The sequence below is a fragment of the Odocoileus virginianus genome, chromosome 20 (assembly GCF_023699985.2).
Source record: "Odocoileus virginianus isolate 20LAN1187 ecotype Illinois chromosome 20, Ovbor_1.2, whole genome shotgun sequence".
Taxonomy (NCBI): Eukaryota; Metazoa; Chordata; class Mammalia; order Artiodactyla; family Cervidae; genus Odocoileus; species Odocoileus virginianus.
Window position 1 is genome coordinate 13,723,303 of NC_069693.1, and position 24,830 is coordinate 13,748,132.

General features: G+C 42.4%; 1 protein-coding gene across 2 annotated transcripts in view; it reads left to right on the plus strand.

Moving 5' to 3' along the window:
• The first annotated feature begins 7,468 nt into the window (after positions 1 to 7,468).
• The window catches only part of LOC110129953 (WD repeat-containing protein 87-like), a 31,528-nt gene continuing 14,166 nt past the window's right edge, over positions 7,469 to 24,830 (plus strand). The window contains exons 1-2 of one of the 2 annotated variants that reach the window (XM_070450958.1): positions 7,469 to 7,778; positions 20,834 to 20,956. In XM_070450958.1, coding sequence (XP_070307059.1) covers positions 20,849 to 20,956 — 108 coding nt within the window. In that variant the 5' untranslated portion in view covers positions 7,469 to 7,778; positions 20,834 to 20,848. Of the gene's footprint in view, positions 7,779 to 20,583; positions 20,957 to 24,830 lie in introns of those variants that run through there. The other variant, XM_070450957.1, reaches the window with a different exon arrangement.

A 24,830-nucleotide genomic window follows, 5' to 3' on the forward strand; every position in this document is an offset into this window, starting at 1 on the left:
CCGTGATGGGTCCTTTTTTCCTCAAACATTGCTTCTCTAGGAAGGTAGCCAGGGAGACCAGACACTCACCTACTCCTGAGAGTGGGAAGACTCCTCCAGAGCCAGTGGTGCTCACCCTCCAGAGGCGTTCTGGCAGAAGAGTCTGTCTTTGTCCTCTTTCTTCCTTGCCCCCCACCATTCTCCCCTAAAGACCAGAGGAAGGGAAGCACCTGGCACAAAAATGAATGTATATTTGGCATTAATATAAGAGGCATTGATACAATGGAAAGAAAATGGATTTTAGAATCAAAAGACCTAGCATTTTGCCCTTGGATCTTGGGGGTACACAGTGGAGGCAGACTCTAGTTCCCTGATCATAGTTCTGCATGCTGATGCCTAATTCCCAAACAGCTGGTATGGTGGGTGTCAAGAAAATCCTCAGAATATGGGAAAAACTTCAAGTTCTAGCCAGTACCACCTGGTGACCTCATTACTGGGTGGCATTAAAAGATGAGGTCATTTGATGTTAAAGCAGAAAGCAAAGGAGGGAAGGCTATGTCTTTCACTTCCTTTGCCAACCTAAACATGGGTTTTGGGGAGGATGATAGAATGAAAATTTGAAAGATTAGGTGTAAACTCTAATAGGCCCTGGACATTCTAGGGACTTATGATCCTTCTCTCTAGTGATTAAGGAGAAAAGAGGGGCTTTCTTGATGGTCTGGAGTTAAGAATACACTTTGCAATGCAAAGGACACTGGTTTGATCCCTGGTCTAGAAGGATTCCACATGTCATGGAGCAACTAAGCTCATGTGCCACAACAAGAGAACACACCATAAGGAGAAGCCCGTGCTCACTGCAACTAGAGAAAGCCTGTGCGCAGCAGTGAAGACCCACCACAGCCATAAATAAGTAAATCTTAAAAAAAAAAAAGACAAGTTAAAGGGAAAGAGTTAATAAAGTGGAGGAAGTTGTCACTGCCAGTAATGGTGATCCTCCCCAATCTCCTCTTCCCACTATGACGACTTCAAAACTGCCTCTTTCCAGGTAAGCCAAACCAACAGATTCTAGCAAGTAGCCCATCTATGCGATTTGCCACCCTCGATCCCAACCTCTTCTTTATTCTACTCCCTCCACCTGAGTTTGCTTTTGTGGGGAATCCAGAAATAGAAGGCAACAGAACATTTTGAGAAGTTGGATTCACTTTGAAGGCCAAGGATAATGAGAGCCCTGAGTATGTAGTAGGGTTCTTGCACGTCAGATAACATACTAGGCCTGAAGTATGGAATACATGCAAGCTGGGGGCTGGGGATACGGAGTCTCAAAAAGGATGATCAACCCAACAGCCAGGCAAGGCAGCAGAAGTAAGGATGGTCCAGCTGGCTCTGCAGTCTTGACCTGAATCATTTCTCCTTTCTGGCATCTGTTTACTTATCTGTGTCAAAAAGAAGACAATATATATTACAAATATAAGGCATGAAAGAGGAAACATCACTACAGACCCTACAGACATTAACAGGGTAAGGACTAATATGAGCAACTCTATGCCCATAAATGTGACAACACAGATGAAAAGGACAAATTCCTAGAAAGATCCAGAAAGGGAATAGAAATACTTATCAAATCTATTTTGCAGGATTTCAGTGGGTCTTCCAGTCAACAAACAACAAGTAAAACACCATGACAAGAAATAGTCTTAACTGTTGCCCCAGAGTCAGGAAATCTATAGATGGCTCTTCAATTCTATGGGTGATACTGGCTATGGCTATGATGACCTGGATAGCCTTTTACCTCTACCAGAATGGCAGAGACCAGGGCTTGTTTGTATTTTCTTTTTAGTATGGAAAATTTCAATCACTAAAGTAGAAGAGAGTATTATCATGAACCCCCAGATCCCTATCACCCCATCACTTAATTATAAACATCTTGCAAAAACTGCTTCATCTATTTTTTCCTAATTGAAATATTTTAAAATAAATCCCAGACATCAAGATGTCTTTGATATCAAAGGACCCTAAGTCCTTTGACACTCATCTCTAAAAAATGAAATTTTGCTATATAAAAATTTTCACAGCTAACAAAATAGTAATCCTTCACTATTATCCAATGCTCTATGCAAATTTCCCTGGTTGTCCCCAAAAGTGTCCTTTTATGCTTAATCTGTTTGAATCAGAATTCAAACAAGGGCTACATACTGGATTTTATTGTTATGCTTCCTAAAAAGTTGGCTTAAAGCTCAACAATCAAAAAACTAAGATCATGGCATCTGGTCCCATCACTTCATGGCAAATAGATGGGGAAACAGTGACTGACTTTATTTTGGGGGGCTCCAAAATCACTGCAGATGGTGATTGCAGCCATGAAATTAAAAGACGCTTGCTCCTTGGATGGAAGGTTATGACTAACCTAGACAGCATATTAAAAAGCAGAGACATTACTTTGCCAACAAAGGTCTGTCTAGGCAAGGCTATGGTTTTTCCAGTAGTTATGTATGGATGTGAGAGTTGGACTATAAAGAAAGCTGAGCCCCGAAGAATTGATGCTTTTGAACTGTGGTGCTGGAGAAGACTCTTGAGAGTCCCTTGGACTGCAAAGAGATCCAACCAGTCCATCCTAAAGATCAGTCCTGGGTGTTCATTGGAAGTACTGATGTTGAAGCTGAAACTGCAGTTGCTTTGGCCACCTGATGTGAAGAGCTGACTCATTTGAAAAGACCCTGATACTGGGAAAGATTGAGGGCAGGAGGAGAAGGAGACGACAGAGGATGAGATGGTTGGATGGCATCACTGACTCAATGGAGATAAGTTTGGGTAAACTCTAGGAGTTGGTGATGGACACAGAGGCCTGGCATGCTGCGGTCCAGGGGGTCTCGACTGAATGACTGAGCTGAACTGAAGTGAAGATTCTTAATCTTAAATATTTACACTCATCTCTGTCCGGTTTTTTTCACACTGTAGATTTGTTGAAGACACTGAATCAGTTATCCTTTGGGTTTCTCCCATGTAGTTTTCTGATTGAGCAGAGTTTTGCTAAATGAGATCTGGTTGTGTGTCAGGGGTGCATGAAACTTCGAAATTAGATTAAAAAGACTTGTTGGTGTGTGCAAGGTATTCCTCCACCCACTGCCTTGGAGAGGGAGCATTCTTCCAAATTTGTTCTTCTCCAGGTACTCTCAGTTCTGGGGTATCCTACAGATTGTTCATATATCTTATAACAAATTTGGGGTCATTTTAAGGCCTTTGGCTTTTACTCTGCATTTGATGGAAACCATAGGAGGGTTCTGAGAAGATGAGTAATAAAAAATCTAATTTACATGGAATTCCCTGGTGGTCCAGTGGTTAGAACTCTGCACTTTCACTGCCCAGGGCAAGGGTTCAATCTCGGGTTGTGGAACTGACATCCCTCAAGCTGCACACGTCTCGGCCAATAAAAACCCATCAATTTTCATATTCAAAAAGCATCCTATGTGTGGATAATAGATTGTGGTAAGGGAGTCAGAGGCTGGGGGCAGGAATGGAAACAGGGAGATTAATGACGAGGTTACTACAACAATTCAGAGGAAAGAGGGCAGTGGGTCTGAACCAGGGAGAAAGAGACAGTAGACATGAGGAGTATTGGGCAGTTTTGGACCCATCTAGAGGTAGAGCCACTGGAATTTGCTGTCAGAATGGATGTGAACAGGAGAGAAAGAAGGAGTCAAAGATGACCCCAAGGTTTGGGGCTTGACCAGTTGGAAAGTTGGAGGCACCATCAATTTAGCTGGGGAAAATTAACAAGGAGTTGGTACTAGGAAGATTAGGAGTTCATGAATTCAGTTTTGGACGAATTGAGATTGATGTGCCCATGAGACATTTAAGAGGAGATGTCCAGAAGGCAACTGGATATAAGTCTGGAGTTTAGGAGACAGGTTTGTAGTGGGGTCATAAGTTTGGCAATCACTGGTGTATAGATGATACTTTAAAAAATCCAAGAGACTGGATGAGATGACCAAGGAAGTGGATGTGGATAAAGAAAGAGAAACAAGGATTGTAGCCTGAGGAGCTCTAACATTAAAAGGGCAGGGAGAAGTCAGCCTAGGAAACTGAGGAACGCTAATGAGTAGAAAGAAAAATCAAGAAACCTCTGGTGTCACAGAAACTAAGTGAAGAAACTGTACCAAGGAGGAAGGAGTGATCAATTGTGTCAAGTGCTGCTAACAGGTCAAGCAGGAAATAATTGAAAGTCAGTGATTATATTTAGCAAGATGAATATCAGTAACCCTGACAAGAGCAGTTTTGGTAGAGTGATGAGTGCATAAGTCTGATTAGACTGCTTTAAAGACAGAACAAGAGAAAAGAAATTGGAAGCAAGAAATATAGATATTTTCTAGTAACTTTGCTAGAAACGTGGCAGTAGTTGATGAGAGAAAGGAAATAAAAGTCTGTGTGTGTGTGTGTGTGTGTGTGTGTGTGTGTGTGTGTTTTCAAGGTAAGGGAATTGCTGGAGTCCAGAACTTGATAAATAGAGAATTCCCTGGTGGTCCAATGGTTAGGACTCAGTGGCTTTCACTGCAGACCAGGGTTCAATCCCTGGTGGGGGAACTAAGATCCCACAAGCCACTTGGCCAAAAAAAAAAAAAAAAGAGAGAGAGAGAGGAAGAGAGAGAAATTGATAAACAACAACAACAAAAAAGGTGAGATTGGACTTCCTTGGTGGTCCAGTGGCTAAGATTCTGTGCTCCCAATGCAGGGGCCCTGGGTTTGATCCCTGGTTAGGGAACTAGATTCCACATGCTGCAACTAAGACTTGGTGCAACCAAATAAATTTAAAATTTTTTAAAAAGGGTGAAATCTAGTGCCCAAGTGGAGAGACTAGAGTTAGATCAAATCATGGTTTAGTTGTGGGATGAGCACTAGAGGAGTGTTCATACAGAGGTACAGAGGTAGATTAGTAGGTAGGTGGGTGAGTCCGGAGATTCTCTTCTGATAGCTTAGATTTTCCCAGTGAAATGAGAAGCAGGGTTATTAGTTGAGGGAAAGGGAATGGGAGTATGTGTTTGAAAAGTTGGGTATGACAGTGAATGGACTTAGGAAAAAAAAATGCTGGGAAGCATTAAGAATGATTTGATACTGTATCTACTTATGCCTAGAGATACTTAGAAGAGTCAAATTCATAGAGTCAGAAAGTACATTGGCAGATGCCAGCAGCTTGGGGGTGGGAAGGGGGAATCAGGATTTAGTGTTTAATGGGGACAGAGTTTCAGTTTAGGAAGGTGAAAAACTGGGGAGATGGATGATGGTGAGAGCTGCACAACAATGTGAATGTACTTAGTGCCACTGAACTATACAGTTAAATATGGTTAAAATAGTATGTTTTATGTGACTTTTACCATAATAAAAAAATTTTTTTTAATGAATTGAGTTTGGGTCGAGTCCAGTTGGACTACTTAAGGAGAGAGGTGACCCCGCGGGGCCTCCTGGGAAAGCTCCCTCTCTCCCCAGGGTCTCCAGAGAGACAGCTGTAATTCCCTGGCTCCAAGAAACACAAGGAGCTAAGCAAGCAGCACACAGGAACTAGTTTCCCAACATTGTGTAGGTTAGGGGTTATGGTTCCTATCCACTCCCAACACTGCCTTCACAGCTACCTACTTGCCGCAGGCAACACTAGGCAGGTGGATTGGCCTGGTAGCAAGGTAAACCCCAAGGAGCTTCCCCACGAGCATCCCGGGAGCTGCAGCCGCACCTTCCCGACCCCCGACACCCCCCCACCACCCGCGCCGTCCTCTCCCTAGGCCTGGGGTCCCTAGGGAACAAGCTAAGGCTGAAGTGAAACGCGGAACTTAACGAAACTTGGGACGGATGGTATTGGAAACTGCATGATGCAGCAGCACACTGGACAAATCCAAACTTCTAGCCGTCACGTCTCCAGGAGACGGAGAAAGACTTGGCTTAAGGAGCGCTGCATAGACGCTGGGAAATGTCGTCCCGCCTCCGCGGCCCAAACCGGAGTCGTAGTTCACTCGCCGTCGTGGGTGTTGTTCCAAGTCCCCTGCCTGGAGGGACGAAATCTCCCGCCCAGAGAGAGCTCGCGTATTACTAGCCACCCTTTCACGCGGGTCTCTCTGTCCCTCCCTTCTGGTGTCTCCGTCTGAAGAGCGGGAAAACCGCGAGACCCGTGGAGAAAAGAGGCCGAAGAGCGCGTGAGAGGCCAAGAATGGGCGCCACTGAGCGAGAGAAGGCGAAGCAAGCCTCGAGAGGCTTCAGGCGTGGAAAGTGGGGCGTGGGGTGGGGCAGGGCCTTTGGGGGGGTGGCGCCAGCGCACGCACGTCACTCACATCTGCGCGCAAGTCTGAGCTCCGCCCCCCGTGCCCGCCCCCTTGCCCGGTGGGGCTCGCGTGCTTTCCTGCCAAAATGCTGTGGCCGCGCCTCCCGGCCCAGCAGGGCGGGAGCGAGATCCTCGCAGAGGGCCGCGCGGACGTGGAAGGGAGCGTTGGTGTGACTCATACGCGCGTCCCTCCTCGCGACCAACCTGCACAGGGACGGAGCGGGGCCGTTCTCTCAAGTTCGCCCTCCAGTGGCCTCCTTGCCTGTTTGCCTGTGAGGGATAGCGCAGAAAGAAGGCAGAGGAATGTTTGGATCTGTCTGCTCCATCTCCTACCACTGGTGTTTTTATAAAAGGTTTTGCTTTGTGGCTTTACCTGGCCTCGTGGGGCTCCGGCGCAGGCATCGCACAAGGCGCGAGGAGCCCCTTTATAACCACAAAGGGGCAGCGGCGTCCGCGGCCGCTGATGCCCGGCCTCTGTCATAAAGGCCAGAGCCTCAAATGCGCATCCCCGCAGATCCGGTGACATGGCATAATAGCTAAGAACATGCCTGGACTGTGACTCTGGCTCTGCCACGTTCTAGCTGTGTGACCGGACCAGGGCATCACAGTACTTTACTGTAGGGCTGCAGTCAGCAAATGAAAATGTGGGACCTCCAGTTAAGTTTGAATTTCAGTTAAAAGACGGACAATTTTTTTTTTTTTAGCGCATGTCCCAAATACTGTATTTCTGAAATTCGAATTTAACTGGGAATCAAATTCAAGTATAATTGTATTTCATCTGGCAACCCTGATTTAAGGTATTGTTGGAGCAGTGCATAAACAGTTCCTAAAATAGTATCTGGCATATGTAAACATGCAGTGAAGTTGATATAAAATGGCAAAGCTCCCCTAACTACATCACATCCCAACACATTAGTGTCTGTAGTCATCTGGCTGTGCTATCTGAAATGGTCACCCTTCAGAAAGCCACTCTGTGGAGCAAGTCCAGTGTACATGCCCTCTCTACCCTACTGCCATATTTTCAAAGGGCCAGATTCTCCCTGCTCCCAGTACCCCTCAAACTCATGTGGGGATTTTGAGGTTCTTAACAGTGCTGGTGTTGTGCCCACTGGACATAGTGAGTGTGTGTGTGTGTGTGGGGGGGGGGGGGGGTTGAGAGATCTGAACCATTATGATGTTGGAGCTAGTGACACTCTTTCTATAGGAAGCTGTGACACAGTCTCTTCTAGAATTAGGGGCATGTTATCTTCTGTGGAGGATAAAGGTGTATGAGCTAGGAGTGAATAAGGAGGGGATGGGAAACCTGTGATGGATGATGTTAATAAAATTTTACCAACTTGGAGAATGTATATTGAGGGGCATTGAGGTATCTGAGCCACTCAATGAGCCACTGAGCTTATTAAGGTATCTGGTATATGTGAGAGAAGACTTTGTTCAGTCTGAGAAACCTAAAGGGAAAAAAGAAGAAACTGAAGTGGCAGAACCTAGGATTATAAATGTAAGTCTATTTGATTCTCAAGTGTCATTTTTCATCTCTCCTATTCTCCCTCAATCACAACATGCCCCTTCACTTCTCTCACAATAATAGCCTCCTGAATTTTACTGTATTTTTTTTCTTTTACAAAATCTCTTGAATTTCAGTATCTCACTTTATTTTTTAAAGGTTATCATAGGCAGAAAGAGAGGGTACTCCTCCTTGAGGCCAAGAGGGGTTAAAGTGAAATGCCTCTCACTGCAAACTTGGTGAAATGGAGTGTTAACTTAGGATTTTTTTTTTTTTTTTCCCCTGAGAGGTTTACAGAATCTTAGCTCCCCCACCAGAGATTGAACCCTGGGCCCATGCAATGAAAGCATCGAGTCCTAACCACCCAGTCCTAACCTAGCCCAGAATTTGGACAGAAGTGTCAGACATGTTCCGTTTTTTCCAGCCAGAGCTCCAAGTCTTGAACTACCAGAGAAAACTTTAGGGAGTCTCTGAGATTGTGGAAACCAACCCTCATTTCTCTTCATATCAGCTTAATGTAGCAGCCCATTCTCTCTTTTCTGTATTTGCACTCCCCCTCCTGACATTTGTTGTTGTTAAGTCGCTAAGTCGTGTCTGACTCTTTGTGACCCCATGGACTGCAGCACACTAGATGTCCCTGTCCTTCACCAACTCCCGGAGTCTGCTCAAACTCATGTCCATTGAGTCGATGATGCCATCCAGCCATCTCATCCTCTGTTGCCCCCTTCTTCTGCCCTCAATCTTTCCCAGAATTTGGGTCTTTTCCAATGAGTCGACTCTTATAAGCTGGCCAAAGTATCAGGGCTTCAGCTTCAGTATCAGTCTTTCCAAGGAATATTCAGGGTTGATTTCCATTAGGGTTGATTGGTTTGATCTCCTTGCTGTCCAAGGGACTAGAAAGATTCTTCTCCAACACCATTTAACCATGTTTAATTATTTCATTTAAAACAATCCTTTTTAAAAAACAGGGTATAGTTCTCTACAATGTTGTGTTAGTTTCTTCTGTACAAAGACGTGAGTCAGCTCTGTATGCACATGCCCCTCCTGTTGAACTTCCCTCATCCCCCACCCCTGCCCCATCCCATCCATCCACACCACCACAGAGCAGCGAGCTGAGCTCCCTGTGCTATACAGCAAGTTCCCACTAACTAACTGTCTGTTTTATACATGGCCGTGTACATACACCAATCCCAATTTTCCAATTCATCCCCGGACTGCCTCATGTCCACAAAGCCATTCCCTACATCTAGGTCTCTATTCCTGCCTTGCAAATTGGCTCATCTGTACCATTTAGGGACCAATCATTTGGTCTTTGGGTTTCCCAAGTGGCCCAGTGGTAAAAGAATCCACCTGCTAACAAAGGAAATGTAGATTTGATCCCTGGGTTGGGAAGATCCCCTGGTGGAGAAAATGGCCATCCACTCCAGTATTCTTGCCTGGGAAATCCCATGGACAGAGGAATGGGGTAGGCCACAGTCTATAGGATCGCAGAGTCTGACGTGACTGAGTGACTGAGCATGCAGGCATTTGGTCTTCCCATGCATGTCCTAGAGAGACATATGCAGGATTTCAGAAGGTTTAAAGTTTACTGGTGGTAGAAACTGAAGTGAAGTAGTAAGAGAGGTTACTAGGTGGGAGAGAAATGCCTGGAATTGTAGGAATCCCTAAGGCAGTCCCCCTTAGTACTCTAATGGCAGCTAGGAACTGTTTGCTTCGGTCCTCAACAAGTACAGAAATTCAGAGAAAGTATTTCAGGACTTTTATAGAAATTTGACAGGAATCATATCTATTGAATTTAATAATGAAAAATCTGGAGTTTAAAAAAAATCTTTCCTTGACCATATATACTCTTCTACTTCTCTCCCTCTCTCTCGATTTCTCCATCCTCCCTCTCTCCCTTTCATCTCCAGGCTTTTGAAAAGCTGCATTTAAGTTTCTTCAGTTCAGTTCAGTTCAGTTGCTCAGTCATGTCTGACTCTTTGAGACTCCATGACCTGCAGCACCCCAGGCCTCCCTGTCCATCACCAACTCCCAGAGTCTACCCAAACCCATGTCCATCATGTCAGTGATGTCATCCAGCCATTTCATCCTCTGTCGTCCCCTTCTCCTCCTGCCCTCAATCTTTCCCAGTATCAGGGTCTTTTCAAATGAGTCAGCTCTCCGCATCAGGTGGCCAAAGCAACTGCAGTTTCAGCTTCAACATCAGTACTTCTAATGAACACCCAGGACTGATCTTTAGGATGGACTGGTTGGATCTCTTTGAGAGTCCAAGGGACTCTCAAGAGTCTTCTCCAGCACCATAGTTCAAAAGCATCAATTCTTCGGCGCTCAGCTTTCTTTATAGTCCAACTCTCACATCCATACATAACTACTGGAAAAACCATAGCCTTGCCTAGACAGACTTTTCTTGGCAAAGTAATGTCTCTGCTTTTTAATATGCTATCTAGGTTCGTCATAATTTGCCTTCCAAGAAACAAGCGTCTTTTAATTTCATGGCTGCAATCACCATCCACAGTGATTTTGGAGCCTAGAAAAATAAAGTCAGCCACTGTTTCCGCTGTTTCCCCATCTATTTGCCATGAAGTGATGGGACCGGATGCTGTGATCTTAGTTTTTTGAATGTTGAGCTTTAAGCCAACTTTTTCACTCTCCTCTTTCACTTTCATCAAGAGGCTCTTTATTTCTTCTTCACTTTCTTCCATAATGGTGGTGTCATCTGCATATCTGAGGTTATTGATATTTCTCCCAGCAGTCTTGATTCCAGCTTGTGCTTCCTCCAGCCCAGCATTTCTCATGATGTACTCTTACTTTTCATTTACTCCTCAGCTCCTTCCAATCTGACTTCAAGAATCTTCTGTGATACTGTTCTCATTAAAGATGCCAGTAGCGTTTGCCAAATCCACTCTTTGGTTCATCTCATTTGATCTCTCTGTTACCGTTGATCTACCTTCATGAAACTCTCCTCCTCTGGTTTCTGGGAGAACATCTTATCTTCCTATAGTTGTTCCTTCTCAATGTGCTTCCCCACAGTTATCTGCTTATCAAGTCCCCTCTCATGCTGCATATTCCCTTGTGGGCACATTCCTCCAGGTGTCTGGCTTCAGCTCTCCCTATGCGTTGATCATTTTCAGATTTGTTTTCAATCCAGACCTTTTTCCTCATCTCCAGACCCACATATCCAGTTGTCTTCATTTAGATACTCCATAACCATCTCAACAAATCCAAAATCAAACTGATTTTCCCCATACCTGATTTTCTTTAGTCCATCTGAATGCACCAAATTTCATTCACAGCCAACTCACAAACCCAGGAACCATTATAGATTTCTCCTTTCCTGACTCTCCCCACCAACTAATTTTCAAGAGCCATAGATTCTGTGTGCATGCATGCTAAGTTCCTTTAGTCATATCCTACTCTTTTCGACCCTATAGACTAGCCTGCCAGGCTCCTCTGTCCGTGGGATTCTCCTGGCAAGAATACTGGAGTGGGATGCCTCCAGGAGAAGCAATGCTCTCCTCCAGGGGATCTTCCTGAGCCAGGGATAAAACCTTTGTCTCTTACATCTCCTGCATTGGCAGGCAGGTTCTTTACCACTAGTGCCATCTGGGAAGCCCACAGTTTCTAACCCCTAAATATCTTATATTGTTCTCATAATTTGATTTTCCTTTCCCACTGCTCTAAATCAGATAATGTATTAATAAAATTGTTTTGAAGTGTTTTTCTAACAACTACTCAAGATAAAAATGGAACTCCTGGGACTTCAGTGGTCCAGTGGTTAAGAACCCACCTGCCAATGTAGGGGACACAGATTTGATCCCTGCTCCAGGAAGATCCCACATGCTGTGGAGCAACAAAGCCTGCATGCTGTTCTGCAGCCCGTGCTCTGCAACAAGAGAAGCCACTGCCGTGAGAAGCCCGCCCACCTCAGTGAAGAGTAGCCTTCACTCACCACAACTAGAGGAAGCTTGGGTGTAGCAAGAAAGACCCAGCAGTCAAAAACGAATAAATTAAAAATTGAACTCCTTAGTTTGGCGCTTACTATTGACTCCCACCTACCTAGCCACTTTTTTTTCCCCCCTATTGCCCCCTTGAACTTTGTGCGGTAAGAATATCTAACTTCTGGGACTTCCTTGGTGGTCCAGTGATTAAGAATCTGCCTGCCAGTGCAGGTGACATAGGTTTGATCCCTGGTCTGGGAACTAAGATCCATATGCCATGGGGCAACTAAATCTGTGGGCCACAACTACTGAGTCCACTCACTCTAGAGCCTGTGCTCTGCAACAAGAGAAGCCACTGCAATGAGAAGCCCACACACCACAGCTAGAGAGTAGCCCCTGCTCGCCACAACCAGAAAAAGCCTTCATGCGGCAATGAAGACCCAGTGCAGCCACCACCACCCCCCAAATATACAATAAAATAAATTTTAAAAATTAAAAAAAAGAGTAACTCCTGTGTAGTTTTGGGCACAAATCATGCTTTCAGTGACTGTGCCATTCTCTCCTCCTGGAACGCATTATCTGCATGAGCAGCCCCCCTCTGCTCCTCTTGCGCTGAGTACCTGTTTTCCCCCTAGAATCTTCTGTGGCATCACATGCAGCTTCACGTGCTCCATTACAGTAATTACTGAATTTTAATCACGCAAGTTCCTTGAGGACAGTGACTGCTTTTGATCTTAGGATAACGAGCGGACAGCAAAGTACATGTTATAAAGTAGAATGTCAACAAATAGTTGTTGACTATTTTGGAACTATTTTTTTTTTTTGGCTGAGCAGGGCATGGCTTTCAGAATCTTAGTTCCTTGACCAAGGACTGAACCCAGATTATGGCAATGAAAGCACCAAGTCCTAACCACGGGACTGCCAGGGAATTCCTTGTTTACAATTTAGATAAGCTGCAAGAAAGTATAAATACTAGAGCCAATACTCATGACCCCACAGCTCAGAATTTCACATTTGAAATTCATTATAACTAGTTTTTTGTGTCATTATCCAGTGTCCAGATGCTTTCATCCAGATATATAATATTTTAGCATAATACAGTATTTTCAAGTTTCATCCATTTTGTAGCATGTACCAGTACACTCCTTTTTGTGGATGAAAAAAAGAATTTAATTCATTCACCAGTGATGGACATTTAGATTGTTTATACTTTGGGGCTATTATGAATAATGCTACTGTGAACACTTCTATACAAGTTTTTAAGTGAAGATTTTTTAAAATCTCTTTTTAATTGGAGGAAAACTGCTTAACAGTTGTATTGGTTTCTGTCATACAGAAAGCAAATCAGTTGTGAAGATATTTTAAAAAATATTTTTAGAGCACTTTCAGTTTTATAACAAAATTGAGAGGAAAGTACAGAGATTTTCCGTATATTCCCGGCCTGCACATATGCATTACCTCTCCCTCAGTATCATCACTCACCAGCATGGTACATTTTTCATCAAGGATGAACCTACATTGATACAGTATAATCATCCAAGTCCATGCCTTATCACTCTTGGTGTGCATCTTACAGGTTTGGGCAAAAGTATATATATAAATATATTTGGCATCACCGACTTGATGGATATGAGTTTGAGCAAGCTTTGGGAGATGGTGATGGACAGGGAAGCCTGGTGTGCTGCAGTCCAGGGGGTCACAAAGAGTCAGACACGACTGAGTGACTAAACTGAACTGATAATGATATATATCCATCACTTTAATATCATAGAGTATTTTTAAAAAATATTTATTTGTTGGGGCTTCTCTGATAGCTCAGTTGGTAAAGAATCCACCTGCAATGCAGGTGACCCCAGTTTGATTCCTGGGTCAAGAAGATCCACTGGAGAAAGGATAGGCTACCCACTCTAGTATTCTTGGACTTCCCTTGTGGCTCACCTGGTAAAGAATCCACCTGCAATGCGGGAGACCTGGGTTCGATCCCTGAGTGGAGAAAAGGATACCCATTCCAGTATTCTAGCCTGGAAAATTTGCACAGAGTCAGATATGACTGAGCAAATTTCACTTTTCACTTTCTTTCATTTATTTACTTGGCTGCTCTGGGGCTTAGTTGTGGGATCTTTAGTTATGGCATGTGGGACCGAACCTGGGCCCCCTGAATTGGGAGCTCAGAGTCTTAGCCACTAGACTACCAGGGAAGTCCCATCATAGAGTGTTTTTAATGCCTTAAATATTGTCTCTGAGAGACTTCCCTGGTGGTTCACTTTTAAGACTTCACCTTCCAGTGTAGCGGGTATGGGTTCAATCCCTGGTCAGGGAGCTAAGATCCCACATGACTCGTGGCCAAAATGAAACAAAAACCAGAAGAAAAATTCTCTCTGCTCTGCCTACTCATCTCTGAATTCATCCCACCCAACCCTGACAACGACACTTTTTATTGTCTCCATTGTTTTATATTCCCAAGAATGTCATATAGTTGGAATTATACAGTATGTCACCTTTTCAGATTGGCTTTCTGCACTTAATAATAAGCATTTAATGTTCCTCCATGTCCTTTCATGTCTTAATAGCTCACTTCTTTTTAGAACTGAATAATGTTCCATTGTCTAGAGGTACTGCAATTTATTTATTCACTTATCTATCAAGGATGGCCTTCCAAGTTTTGACAATTTTGATTCCAATTTCTCCACATCCTTGCCAACACCTGTTATTTTCCATTTTTAAAAAGTATAGCCATTGTAGTGGATATTTGGTGGTATCCTGTTGTTTTGATTTGCATTTCTTTAAAGACTCATGATGTTAAGCATCTTTTCTTGTGGGTATTAGCCATTTGCATTTCTTGTTTGGGGAAATATAATTTCAAATCCTTAGCCTATTTTCAATTTGGGTTATTTGTCTTTTTATTCAATTCTAACTGTTCTTTATATGTTCTAGATATTATACCCTCACTATATAGATGACTTGCAAATATTTCCTCCCATTCTGTGGGCTGTCTTTTTATTTTTTTGATAGTGTCCTGTCCATTGAGTCGGTGATGCCATCCAACCATCTCATCCTCTGTCATCCCCTTCTCCTTCTGCCCTCAATCCTTCCCAGCATCAGGGTCTCTTCCAGTGAGTCAACTCTTTGCATCAGATAGCGAAAGTACTGGAGCTTCACCTCTAGCATCAGTCCTTCCAGTGAATATTCAGGGTCGCTTTTCTTTAGGATTGACTGGGTTGATCTTCTTGCTGTCCAAGGGAGTTTCATGAGTCTTCTCCAACACCACAGTTCAAAAGCATCAATTCTTCAGCACTCAGCCTACTTTAATGGTCCAACTCTCACATCCATACATGACTACTGGAAAAACCATAGTTTTGACTATATGGACCTTTGTCAGCAAAGTGATGTCTCTTTTTAATATGCTGTCTAGGTTGGTCATAGCTTTTCTTCCAAGGAGCAAGCCTCCCTTCCATTAGGAAGCTTGCACAAGCTCTTATCCTCATCCATCAGAGATCAAACAGAAGAAGCAAGTACTACAATCCCACAGCCTCCAGAATGAAAACCACAACCACAGAAAGCTAACCAAAATGATCACATGGATCACAATGAAGCTATAAGCTATGCCATGCAGGGCCACCCAAGACGGACGGGTCATGGTGGAGAAGTCTGACAAAACGTGGTCCACTGGAAAAGGGAATGGCAAACCACTCCAGTATTCTTGCTCAAGAACCCATGAACAGTTCATTTTGTAGCTTTGGATTAATATTATACTCAATCTTTTCTTCTTGCACAACATTGTCTGAGTTGAGTTTTCTCAGACTAGTTCTTTGCCAGAGGTTCCTGGGTATGTTGAAGGAGTCAGAGTAGAGTTCCAAGTCAGCTGGTTTTCATAACATTAAAGCTTACTTCTTGGGAGTTGCCTGGTGGCCTAGTGGTTAAAATTTCAGGCTTCTACTGCTGTGGCCTGGGTTCAATCCCTGGTCACACATGCATGCATGCTTGTTAAGTTTTCTGGCTCTTTGACAACCCATGGACTGTAGCCCACCAGGCTCCTCTGTCTGTGGGATTCTCCAGGCAAGAATACTTGAGTGGGTTGCAGGGCCCTCCTCCAGGAGATCTTTCCAACCCTCAGATCAAACCCGAGTCTCTTATGTCTCCTGCATTGCAGGTGGATTCTTTACCAGTGAACCACCAGGAAAACCCCCACAGCACAGCCAAAACAAAGAAAAACAAACCGGAAACTAAAGCTCCCTTCTTGTCTCCCATCATAAACATGACTTTTATAAAGGATTGAGCAGCCCTCCTTGCTCTGTTTCCCAGTTTCTTGCAGCTAGAGTTACAAGTAGGAGGACGCTAATGGTGAGACTCTCACCTTTGGGAAATGTAATTTTCCTCATATTTTTTTACATCTGTCTCTGCTTGTCCCTCTTTATGCTCAAATGTTCCTCCATAGTTTCTATTATTATTTTTTAAATTAATCGATTATTGCACAGGCTGTAGGGCATGTGGGCTCAGCAACTGTGGTGCATGGGCTTAGCTGTGCTATGGCATGTGAGATCTTCCAGGATCAGGGGTCGAACCTCTATCCCCTGTGTAGGCAGGTGGATTCTTAACCATTAGGGAAGCCCTCTTTTTTTTTTCTTCATAGTTTCTTGTTTCCAGTTCCTATTTCATAATTGCCCCCAGTTTCAGCTGCTTTTCTCAGTCCTTACATGAAACTTATTCTCTTCCAATTAGACTCATCTCCTAGTTTTGCTGAATGTGGAGTTTGCAAAGATCTTTTCATTCTTTTTCTTGTTTTTAGATTATTTTCCGAATAGAAGACCATGGTAATAATGATACTTTAAAGCTTTCATGCTTTTAAATATTAGATTTGTTTCTTACTAACAGCATACAACTATACTGTATTCATTTTTTAAAAAATCTAATCTGAAAGTTTGTCTTTTAAAAAACTTATTTTTAATTGGAGGATAGTTGCCTTACCATGTTGATTTCTTCCATATATCAAAATGAATCAACCATAGGTATGCATACGTCCTCTCCCTCTTGAACCTCCCTCCCACCTTCCACTCCATCCCACCCTTCTAGATTGTCGCAGAGCATGGGGTTGAGTTCCCTGTGTCATACAGCAAAAAAAAAAAAAAAAAAAAGAAAGAAAGAAATCTGTTTTACATATGATAATGTAAAGGTCTCAGTGCTACTCTCTCCATTCTTCGCACCCTCTCCTTCCCCCACTGAGTCCACAAGTCTATTCTCCATGTCTGTGTCTCTACTGCTCCCTTACAAATAGGCTCATCAGTACCATTTCCCTAGATTCCATATATATGCATTAATATACAATATTTGTTTGAAAATTTCTCTTTTACCTAAAGAGTTTAGTCTGTACTTATTATGATAATAACATATTTAGATTTGTTTCTATCACCTTATTTCTATTTACATGACCTCTTTTTTCCTTCTTATGTTTTGTCTTATATTTCCCCTATTGGATTGATTTATATTCCTTTTATTTCCTATCCCCTTCCCCCTGGTTAAATTATACAGTCTACTTGCTTCTTTGTTTTTGGTGGTTTCCTTAGATTTTTTAATATACACCTATAACATAATATTAAATATGGCTTTCAATGTTCTGGGAATTTCATTTGAGAACAGCAGATGTCAGATAACTTATGAGGAGCATGCTAAGACCTTGTAAAGGAGATTTTTGTTACCTTTGTAGCTCATTACCCTCTCAGGTGCAGATTTTAAATAATTTCTTTAGAAAGAATTATTCATATGCTCTGCGGTATTTCTCCTTCCTTCTCTTCTTTGGGAGATATGTGTCAGAGAATTATTTGGAGAGCTTGATGATACCCATTCAGCTATCTCCTGAATTTGGAGGTGTGTACATTCTCAACTCATGCATGGAAAAAAGATTTAAAGCTGTGTAAGCTTTCATGAAGCTGGTCATAAGCCAGCTCTGTCTGTGGAAGTATTACTCTCCAAGGTAATGGAGGAGTCTCAGTTCTGGGTCCCTAGCTCTCTTTTCTATTTATTTATCTATTTAGTTTTGTCTGTGCTGGATCTTTGTTGCTGCACACTGGCTTTCTCTAATCATGGCGAACGGGGGCTAATCTTCATTGAGGCGTACAGGCTTCTCATTGCAGTGACTTCTCTTATTGCAGAGCATGGGCTCTAGGCACACAGGCTTCAGTAGTTGCATCTTGTGGGCTTAGTTGTGGGATCTTCCTGAACCAGGGATCGAACCTGTGTCCCCTACATTGGGCAGACAGATTCTTAACCACTGGACCACCAGCAAAGCCCCGGATCCCTCTCTCTCATGGCCCAAGTCCTCTCTCCTCTTTAGCCAAGGCAGTACTACCTTAATTCCCAGCCATTAGGGTCAGTTTTTTTTTTAATTTTTCATAATATCACAAGTCTATTAATTTTATATATTATTAAAGGAATAACAATGTGAAAATAAAACCTAAGTCAACACAAAACTCATTTTTACAATACAATCTCTATGCAATTTATCATTCCTCTAACACATGATATCTCCTACACTGTCTATTTCTCAACATATGCAAAGTCAGAAATATATAACAAATCATCTAAGCACTTCCTGGTCTTACAGTAATTCATAGAGAATATAACTATGTAGTTACACTCACAAAATCTGACTTTTTGTAAGCCACAAAGAGATGTTTCTGGCCTGACCATCAGTTGTTAGGAAGCTATTATAGTGTTTCTAACAAATAACATTTTGGTCTTACAGTAATGCATGACATGGATATTGAAAAGAGAGCTCAGGCTAAAAGCATTTCTGTGGTTAAGAAAAAAGTTAGAGGTCAATTGAATACAATAGTAGTCAACTATTTTTTTCCCAACAACTAATTTTCATTTAATACTTGCTAGCCACCATTCTAAGCACTTTACATGTGTTGACTTATCATTATACAGAGTGAAGTAAGCCAGAAAGATAAGGATCAATACAGTATACTAACGCATATACATGGAATTTAAAAAGACGGTAACGATAACCCTATATGCAAAACAGAAAAAGAGACACAGATGTACAGAATAGACTTTGGAACTCTGTGGGAGAAGGTGAGGGTGGGATGTTCTGAGAGAACAGCATTGAAACAAGCATACTATCAAAGGTGAAACAGATCACCAGCCCCGGCTGGATGCATGAGACAAGCGCTCAGGGCTGGTGCACTGGGAAGACCCAGAGGGATGGGGTGGGGAGGAAGGTGGGAGGGGGGATCGGGATGGAGAATACATGTAAATCCATGGCTGATTCATGTCAATGTATGGCAAAAACCACTACAATATTGTAAAGTAATTAGCTTTCAACTAATAAAAATAAATGAAAAAACAAAAAATAAATAAAATAAAAAATAATAAATAAAATTTTAAAAAAAGAAAGAGAAAAAACCTTGTGTTTGCCAATATATGTTCTTCAATTAAAGACTATTGTCCCATATTTTAGACCATTACGACTTAATTAATTGTTTTATTCATTTGTTAACTTAAAGTCATTTTTAAAGTGCTACATGATTTAATTCCAGGTGCTGTGAACACAACATCATTATAGGCAAAAGTCTGTCTTTATTGACCTTACATTCACGTGACAATAAAAAGATATATACTTCTTGCCCACCTCTCTTTAGGTTTACCAATGTGGATTCATAAAAGGATTAAGGTTTTCATTTATGATAAAGTTATTATTATAAATATGTATGATGCTGCTACATGGAACACAGCAGAGTATATCAAAAGGCTAGGCGTGACCATTAGGGTCAGTTTGAGGCTCTGAAAACTACACCTCTTCAGGACCATCACAGAAGCAGTTTGCACCTATTGCTGTGTCTTTCTCCCTAACCCTTTCTTCATTTCTGGCTCCTGGAATTGAACTCCTTGTTATTCTACCCAGAATCTCTAAGGAGTTTGTGGTGGGGGACTTTGAGCTTATTTTACTCTGGCATCTTGTTCAGTGTCTGCCTTCTGTGTTAGATAGTAAACTCCGTGCAGGCAGATAGACATTCTCGTTCACTTCTTTGTCTCTAGCTCTCAGCACAGAGCCTAGCATATAATGAACACTCAGTGAATCTGAGTTGAACGGATGAGTGACTTTCACACACATGAAGTCTTCAGTTGTGATGAGGTTAGACACAGTTGTGTCTACAAAATTATGTCTTGAGAAATGAGCATGCCAATGAAGAGAGTTACAGGAGGGCTGGAAAGCTGGGCTCCTGTGTTGTTTTACCTATGCTACAACTGACTCACCTAAGCTCTCACCTAACAGCTTGCTTTCGCTACATTTTTTCCTAATTGTAGATTTCATAAAAACCCCTACTTCATTCCTCTTTTTAGAAATCATATTTTTTTTAAAAAAGAAATCATATTTAGGTATAATTTGCATGCACTAAAGTATACCCATTGAAGCGTATGTTTTGGTGAGTTTTGACAAATTTATATACCCCTGTAACAACTACCAAAGTCATGATATAGAACATTTCCATCACTGCAAGATATTCCCTTTTACCCCTGCCTATGAAATCCCCCAAATTCTTAGCCCCAAGTAGCCACTCACCTGCTCTCTGTCCCTATAGGTTCAATTATTCCTTTCTAGAATTTCATATAATAGATGGAATCAAATAGTATATGTTCTATAATGTTTTGGGGATTTATCCATGTTGCAACTATCAGTTGTTCACTCTGACCCCTATTTTTTGTTTTTTTTTTGGCTTCACTGGGTCTTCACTGCTGCACTCAGGCTTTCTCTAGTTGAAGTAAGCAGGGGCTATTCTTCCTTGCTGTGTGCGGGCTTTTCATTGCAGCAGCTTCTCATTGTGGAGCGTGGGCTCAAGTTACGGCGCATGAGCTTGTTGCTCCTTGGCATGTGAAATCTTCTTGGAGTACGGATGGAATCCATGTCCTGTGCATTGGCAGGCAGATTCTTATCCACTGTACCACCAGGGAAGTCCTGGCCTCTATCTTTCTGAAATAAGAGCTTCGCCTGTTTCTAAAGGACTAATTTTGCTTCTCCTCTTCTCTAAGTTTCCCTGTTGCTCTTCCCTCTCTATTTCCTTATTTTCCAGTCTCACATCAGACGTTGTAATTCAGTCACTTTTGCTTCCACAGATTCAATAATCCAAGATGTCTTTTAAGTGCTGGGATATCACGAGAACGTCAACATCACCCAGACTTATTCCTAAGTGGAAGGACTTGAAACCCCTCTTAAAGGATATCCTGAAGGATAAACAGGTGAAGTGTATGAGAGATATGCGCATGGTGGGCTTGGAGTAATTATCTATCCCTGCCAGGGCGGCCTGTGGCATGAGCAACATGTGAGTCACTTTGGAAGGGCCCTCTCATAGCCCTAAACAACTCCCAAGTCGAGATTAATATGATAACGTTAGTTATAATTAGAACATGCTCTGCAAAAACAAAATGAAAACCAGAAAATGGCCTTAAATGGATTAAACAAGCAGGAGGCATCTTTGTCTTACATGGTGTCAGAGAACCATGTTCCTTTTTACTCTTTTTTTAACCTCTTTAGTATTCAGCTTACTATCATAAGGGTACAAGATAGTTGCCACACTTACAGCTTTAAGTTAAAAGTAGGTGGAAGAGAGAAGGTCAGAGAGCACAGGGTTGTGCCAGCCTTGAAGTACCATGGTGCCACTCTGTTGTCATTGTTGTTCAGTTGCTAAGTCATGTCTGACTTTTTGTGACCCCATGGACTGTGTAGCACACCAGGCTTCCCTGTCCTTCACTATCTCCTGGAATTTGCTCAAACTCGTGTCCATTGAGTCAGTGATGCTATCTTACCATCTCATCCTCTGTCGCCCACTTCTCCTTTTGCCTTCAATCTTTCCCAGCATCAGGGTCTTTCCCAATGAGTCAGCTCTTCACATCAGGTGGCCGAAGTATTGGAGCTTCAGCGTCAGTACCACTCTCCAGAATTTCTGAGTCCATGATCACCTTAATCAAGTTTCAAGTTTTATTGGAATGGAAGGAGGAAGAGCAAGGAATGGGGATTGACACAGAGTAGGTCACAGTAGTGCCAGGTACAGATACACTGCTTGGGCTTAAGATATCCTTTTCTTTTAGAGTTCCTCTGTAGATGAGCATTGATAGTGCTGAATGAGTGAGTGAATTATTTGTACATGAAGTCTGGAAAGGAGGAGAGGAATGGTGATTAACTAAGGAATAAAGGGTGTGTAAATGAGGTTTCTGGTTCAATGAAGAGGGAAGATCATGATTTGACACCATGATCCTCTCAACTCTGTGGCTGTCCCTGAATCATGCTTGAAGTTCTCCAGCTGTCTGTATTCTCTCAGAACATACAAATATCTGACAATGAGAATTTTAGGGAGAACAGAGATTCTGAGTTGTGGATAATGGCTTCAGCACAGTTTCAAAGCCTCTGTGGATGTAGGCAGCAGGCATGATGGGCATTTTGAGTGAAGAAGAATTAATACTTGGAGTACAAAATGAAGCAGGGCAAAGGCTAACAGAGTTTTCCCAAGAGAACACACGGGTCATAGCAAACACCCTCTTCCAACAACACAAGGGTTGAATCTACCCATGGACTTCACCAGACGGTCAATACCAAAATCAGATTGATTATATTATTTGCAGCCAAAGATGGAGAAGTTGTATACAGTCAGCAAAAACAAGACCAAGAGCAGACTGTGGCTCAGATCATGAACTCCTCATTGCAAAATTCAGACTTAAATTGAAGAAAGTAGGGAAAACCACTAGATGATTCAGGTATGACCTAAATCAAATCCCTTACAATTATACAGTGGAAGTGACTAATAGAATCGAGGGATTAGATCTGATAGACAGAGTGCCTGAAGAACTATGGACAGAGGTTCGTGACACTGTACCATCCCCAAGAAAAAGAAATGCAAAAAGGCAAAATGGTTGTCTGAGGAGGCCTTAAAAATAGCTTAGAAAAGAAGAGAAGCTAAAGGCAAAGAGAAAAGAAAAGATATACCCATCTGAATGCAGAGTTCCAAAGAATAAGGAGAGGTAAGAAAGCCTTCTTAGTGATCAATGCAAAGAAACAGAGGAAAACAATTGAATGGGAAAGGATAAGAGATCTTTTCAAGAAAATTAGAGATACCAAGGGAATACTTCATGCAAAGATGGGTTCAATAAAGGGCAGAAACGGCATGGACCTAACAGAAGCAGCAGATATTAAGAAGAGGTGGCAAGGATACACAGAAGAACTATACCAAAAAAAGATCATCACGACCCAGATAACTATGATGGTGTGATCACTCACCTAGAGCCAGACATCCTGGAATGTGAAGTCAAGTGGGCCTTAGGAAGCATCACTGTGAACAAAGTTAGTGGAGATGATGGAATTCCGGCTGAGCGATTTCAAATCCTAAAAGATGATGCTGTTAAAGTGCTGAACTCAGTATGCCAGCAAATTTGGAAAACTCAGCAGTGGCCACAGGACTGGAAAAGTCAGTTTTCATTCCAACCCCAAAGAAAGGCAATGCCAAAGAATGTACTCATTGCACTCATTTCACACGCTAGCAAAGTAATGCTCAAAATTCCCCAAGCCAGGCTTCAACAGTACATGAACTGAAAACTTCTAGATGTTCAAGCTGGATTTAGAAAAGGCAGAAGAACCAGAGATCAAATTGCCAACATCAGCTGGATTATAGAAAAAGCAAGAGAGTTCCAGAAAAATATCTACTTCTGCTTTATTGACTATGCCAAAGCCTTTGACTGTGTGGATCACAACAGACTGTGGAAAATTCTTCAAGAAATGGGAATACCAGACCACCTTCCCTACCTCCTGAGAAATCTGTATACAGTCAAGAAGCAACAGTTAGAACTGGACATGGAACACAGACTGGTTCTAAATTGGGAAAGGAGTATATCAAGGCTCTATACTGTCACCCTGCTTATTTAACTTATATGCAGAGTACATCATGAGAAATGCTGGGCTGGATGAAGCACAAGCTGGAATCAAGATTGCTGGGAGAAATATCAATAGCCTCAGATATGCAGATGACACCAGCCTTATGGCAGAAAGTGAAGAGGCACTAAAAGAGTCTCTTGATGAAAGTGGAAGAGGAGAGTGAAAAAGCTTGCTTAAAACTCAACATTCAAAAAACCAAGATCATGGCATCTGGTTCCATCACTTCATGGGAAATAGAGGGGGAAACAGTGGAAACAGTAAGAGACTTTCTTTTCTTGGGCTCCAAAATCACTGTAGATGGTGACTGCAATCATGAAATTAAAAGATGTTTGCTCCTTGAAAAAAAAGCTATGACCAACCTATACAGCATATTAAAAAGCAGAGACATTACTTTGCCAAGAAAAGTCCATCTAGTCAAAGCTATGGTTTTTTCAGTAGTCATGTATGGATGTGAGAATTGGACCATAAAGAAAGCTGAGTACTGAAGAATTGATGCTTTTGAACTGTGGTGTTGGAGAAGACTCTTGAGAGTCCCTTGGACTGCAAGGAGATCCAACCAGTCCATCCTGAAGATCAGTCCTGGGTGTTCATTGGAAGTACTAATGTTGAAGCTGAAACTGCAATACTTTGGCCACCTGATGCAAAGAGCTGACTCATTTGAAAAGACCCTGATACTGGGAAAGATTGAGGGCAGGAGGAGACGGGGACGACAGAGGATGAGATGGTTGGATGGCATCACCAACTCGATGGACATGAGTTTCAGCAAGCTCCAGGAGTTGGTGATGGACAGGGAAGCCTGGCATGCTGCAGTCCATGGGGTTGCAGAGTCGGACATGACTGAGTGACTGAGCTGAACTGAACTGAACTTGAGGATTTTACTTGTCAGCCTCGTTGGGTCATAGTGCACATTCTAACGCAGAGAGACTTGGAGAGTTATATTCATGGAGGATTGTTCAAGAAGCAGGTATAGCATGAGTGTCTGCTGAGAAGAGGGACTTCCAAAGTAAACTTATTAAGCCTCAGCTTTGGTTAGTCAGAATGAGGAGTTCATATATGCTTGTTATAGGGATATTCTTATATAAATAAGGATATATATCCTAGGAAAATGCTACAGTCACTAGAAGGTAGTGTGTACTGTACTATGTAACATGTTGAAAAGAAACAAACTTCTCTTGAGAGATGCATGTGTGT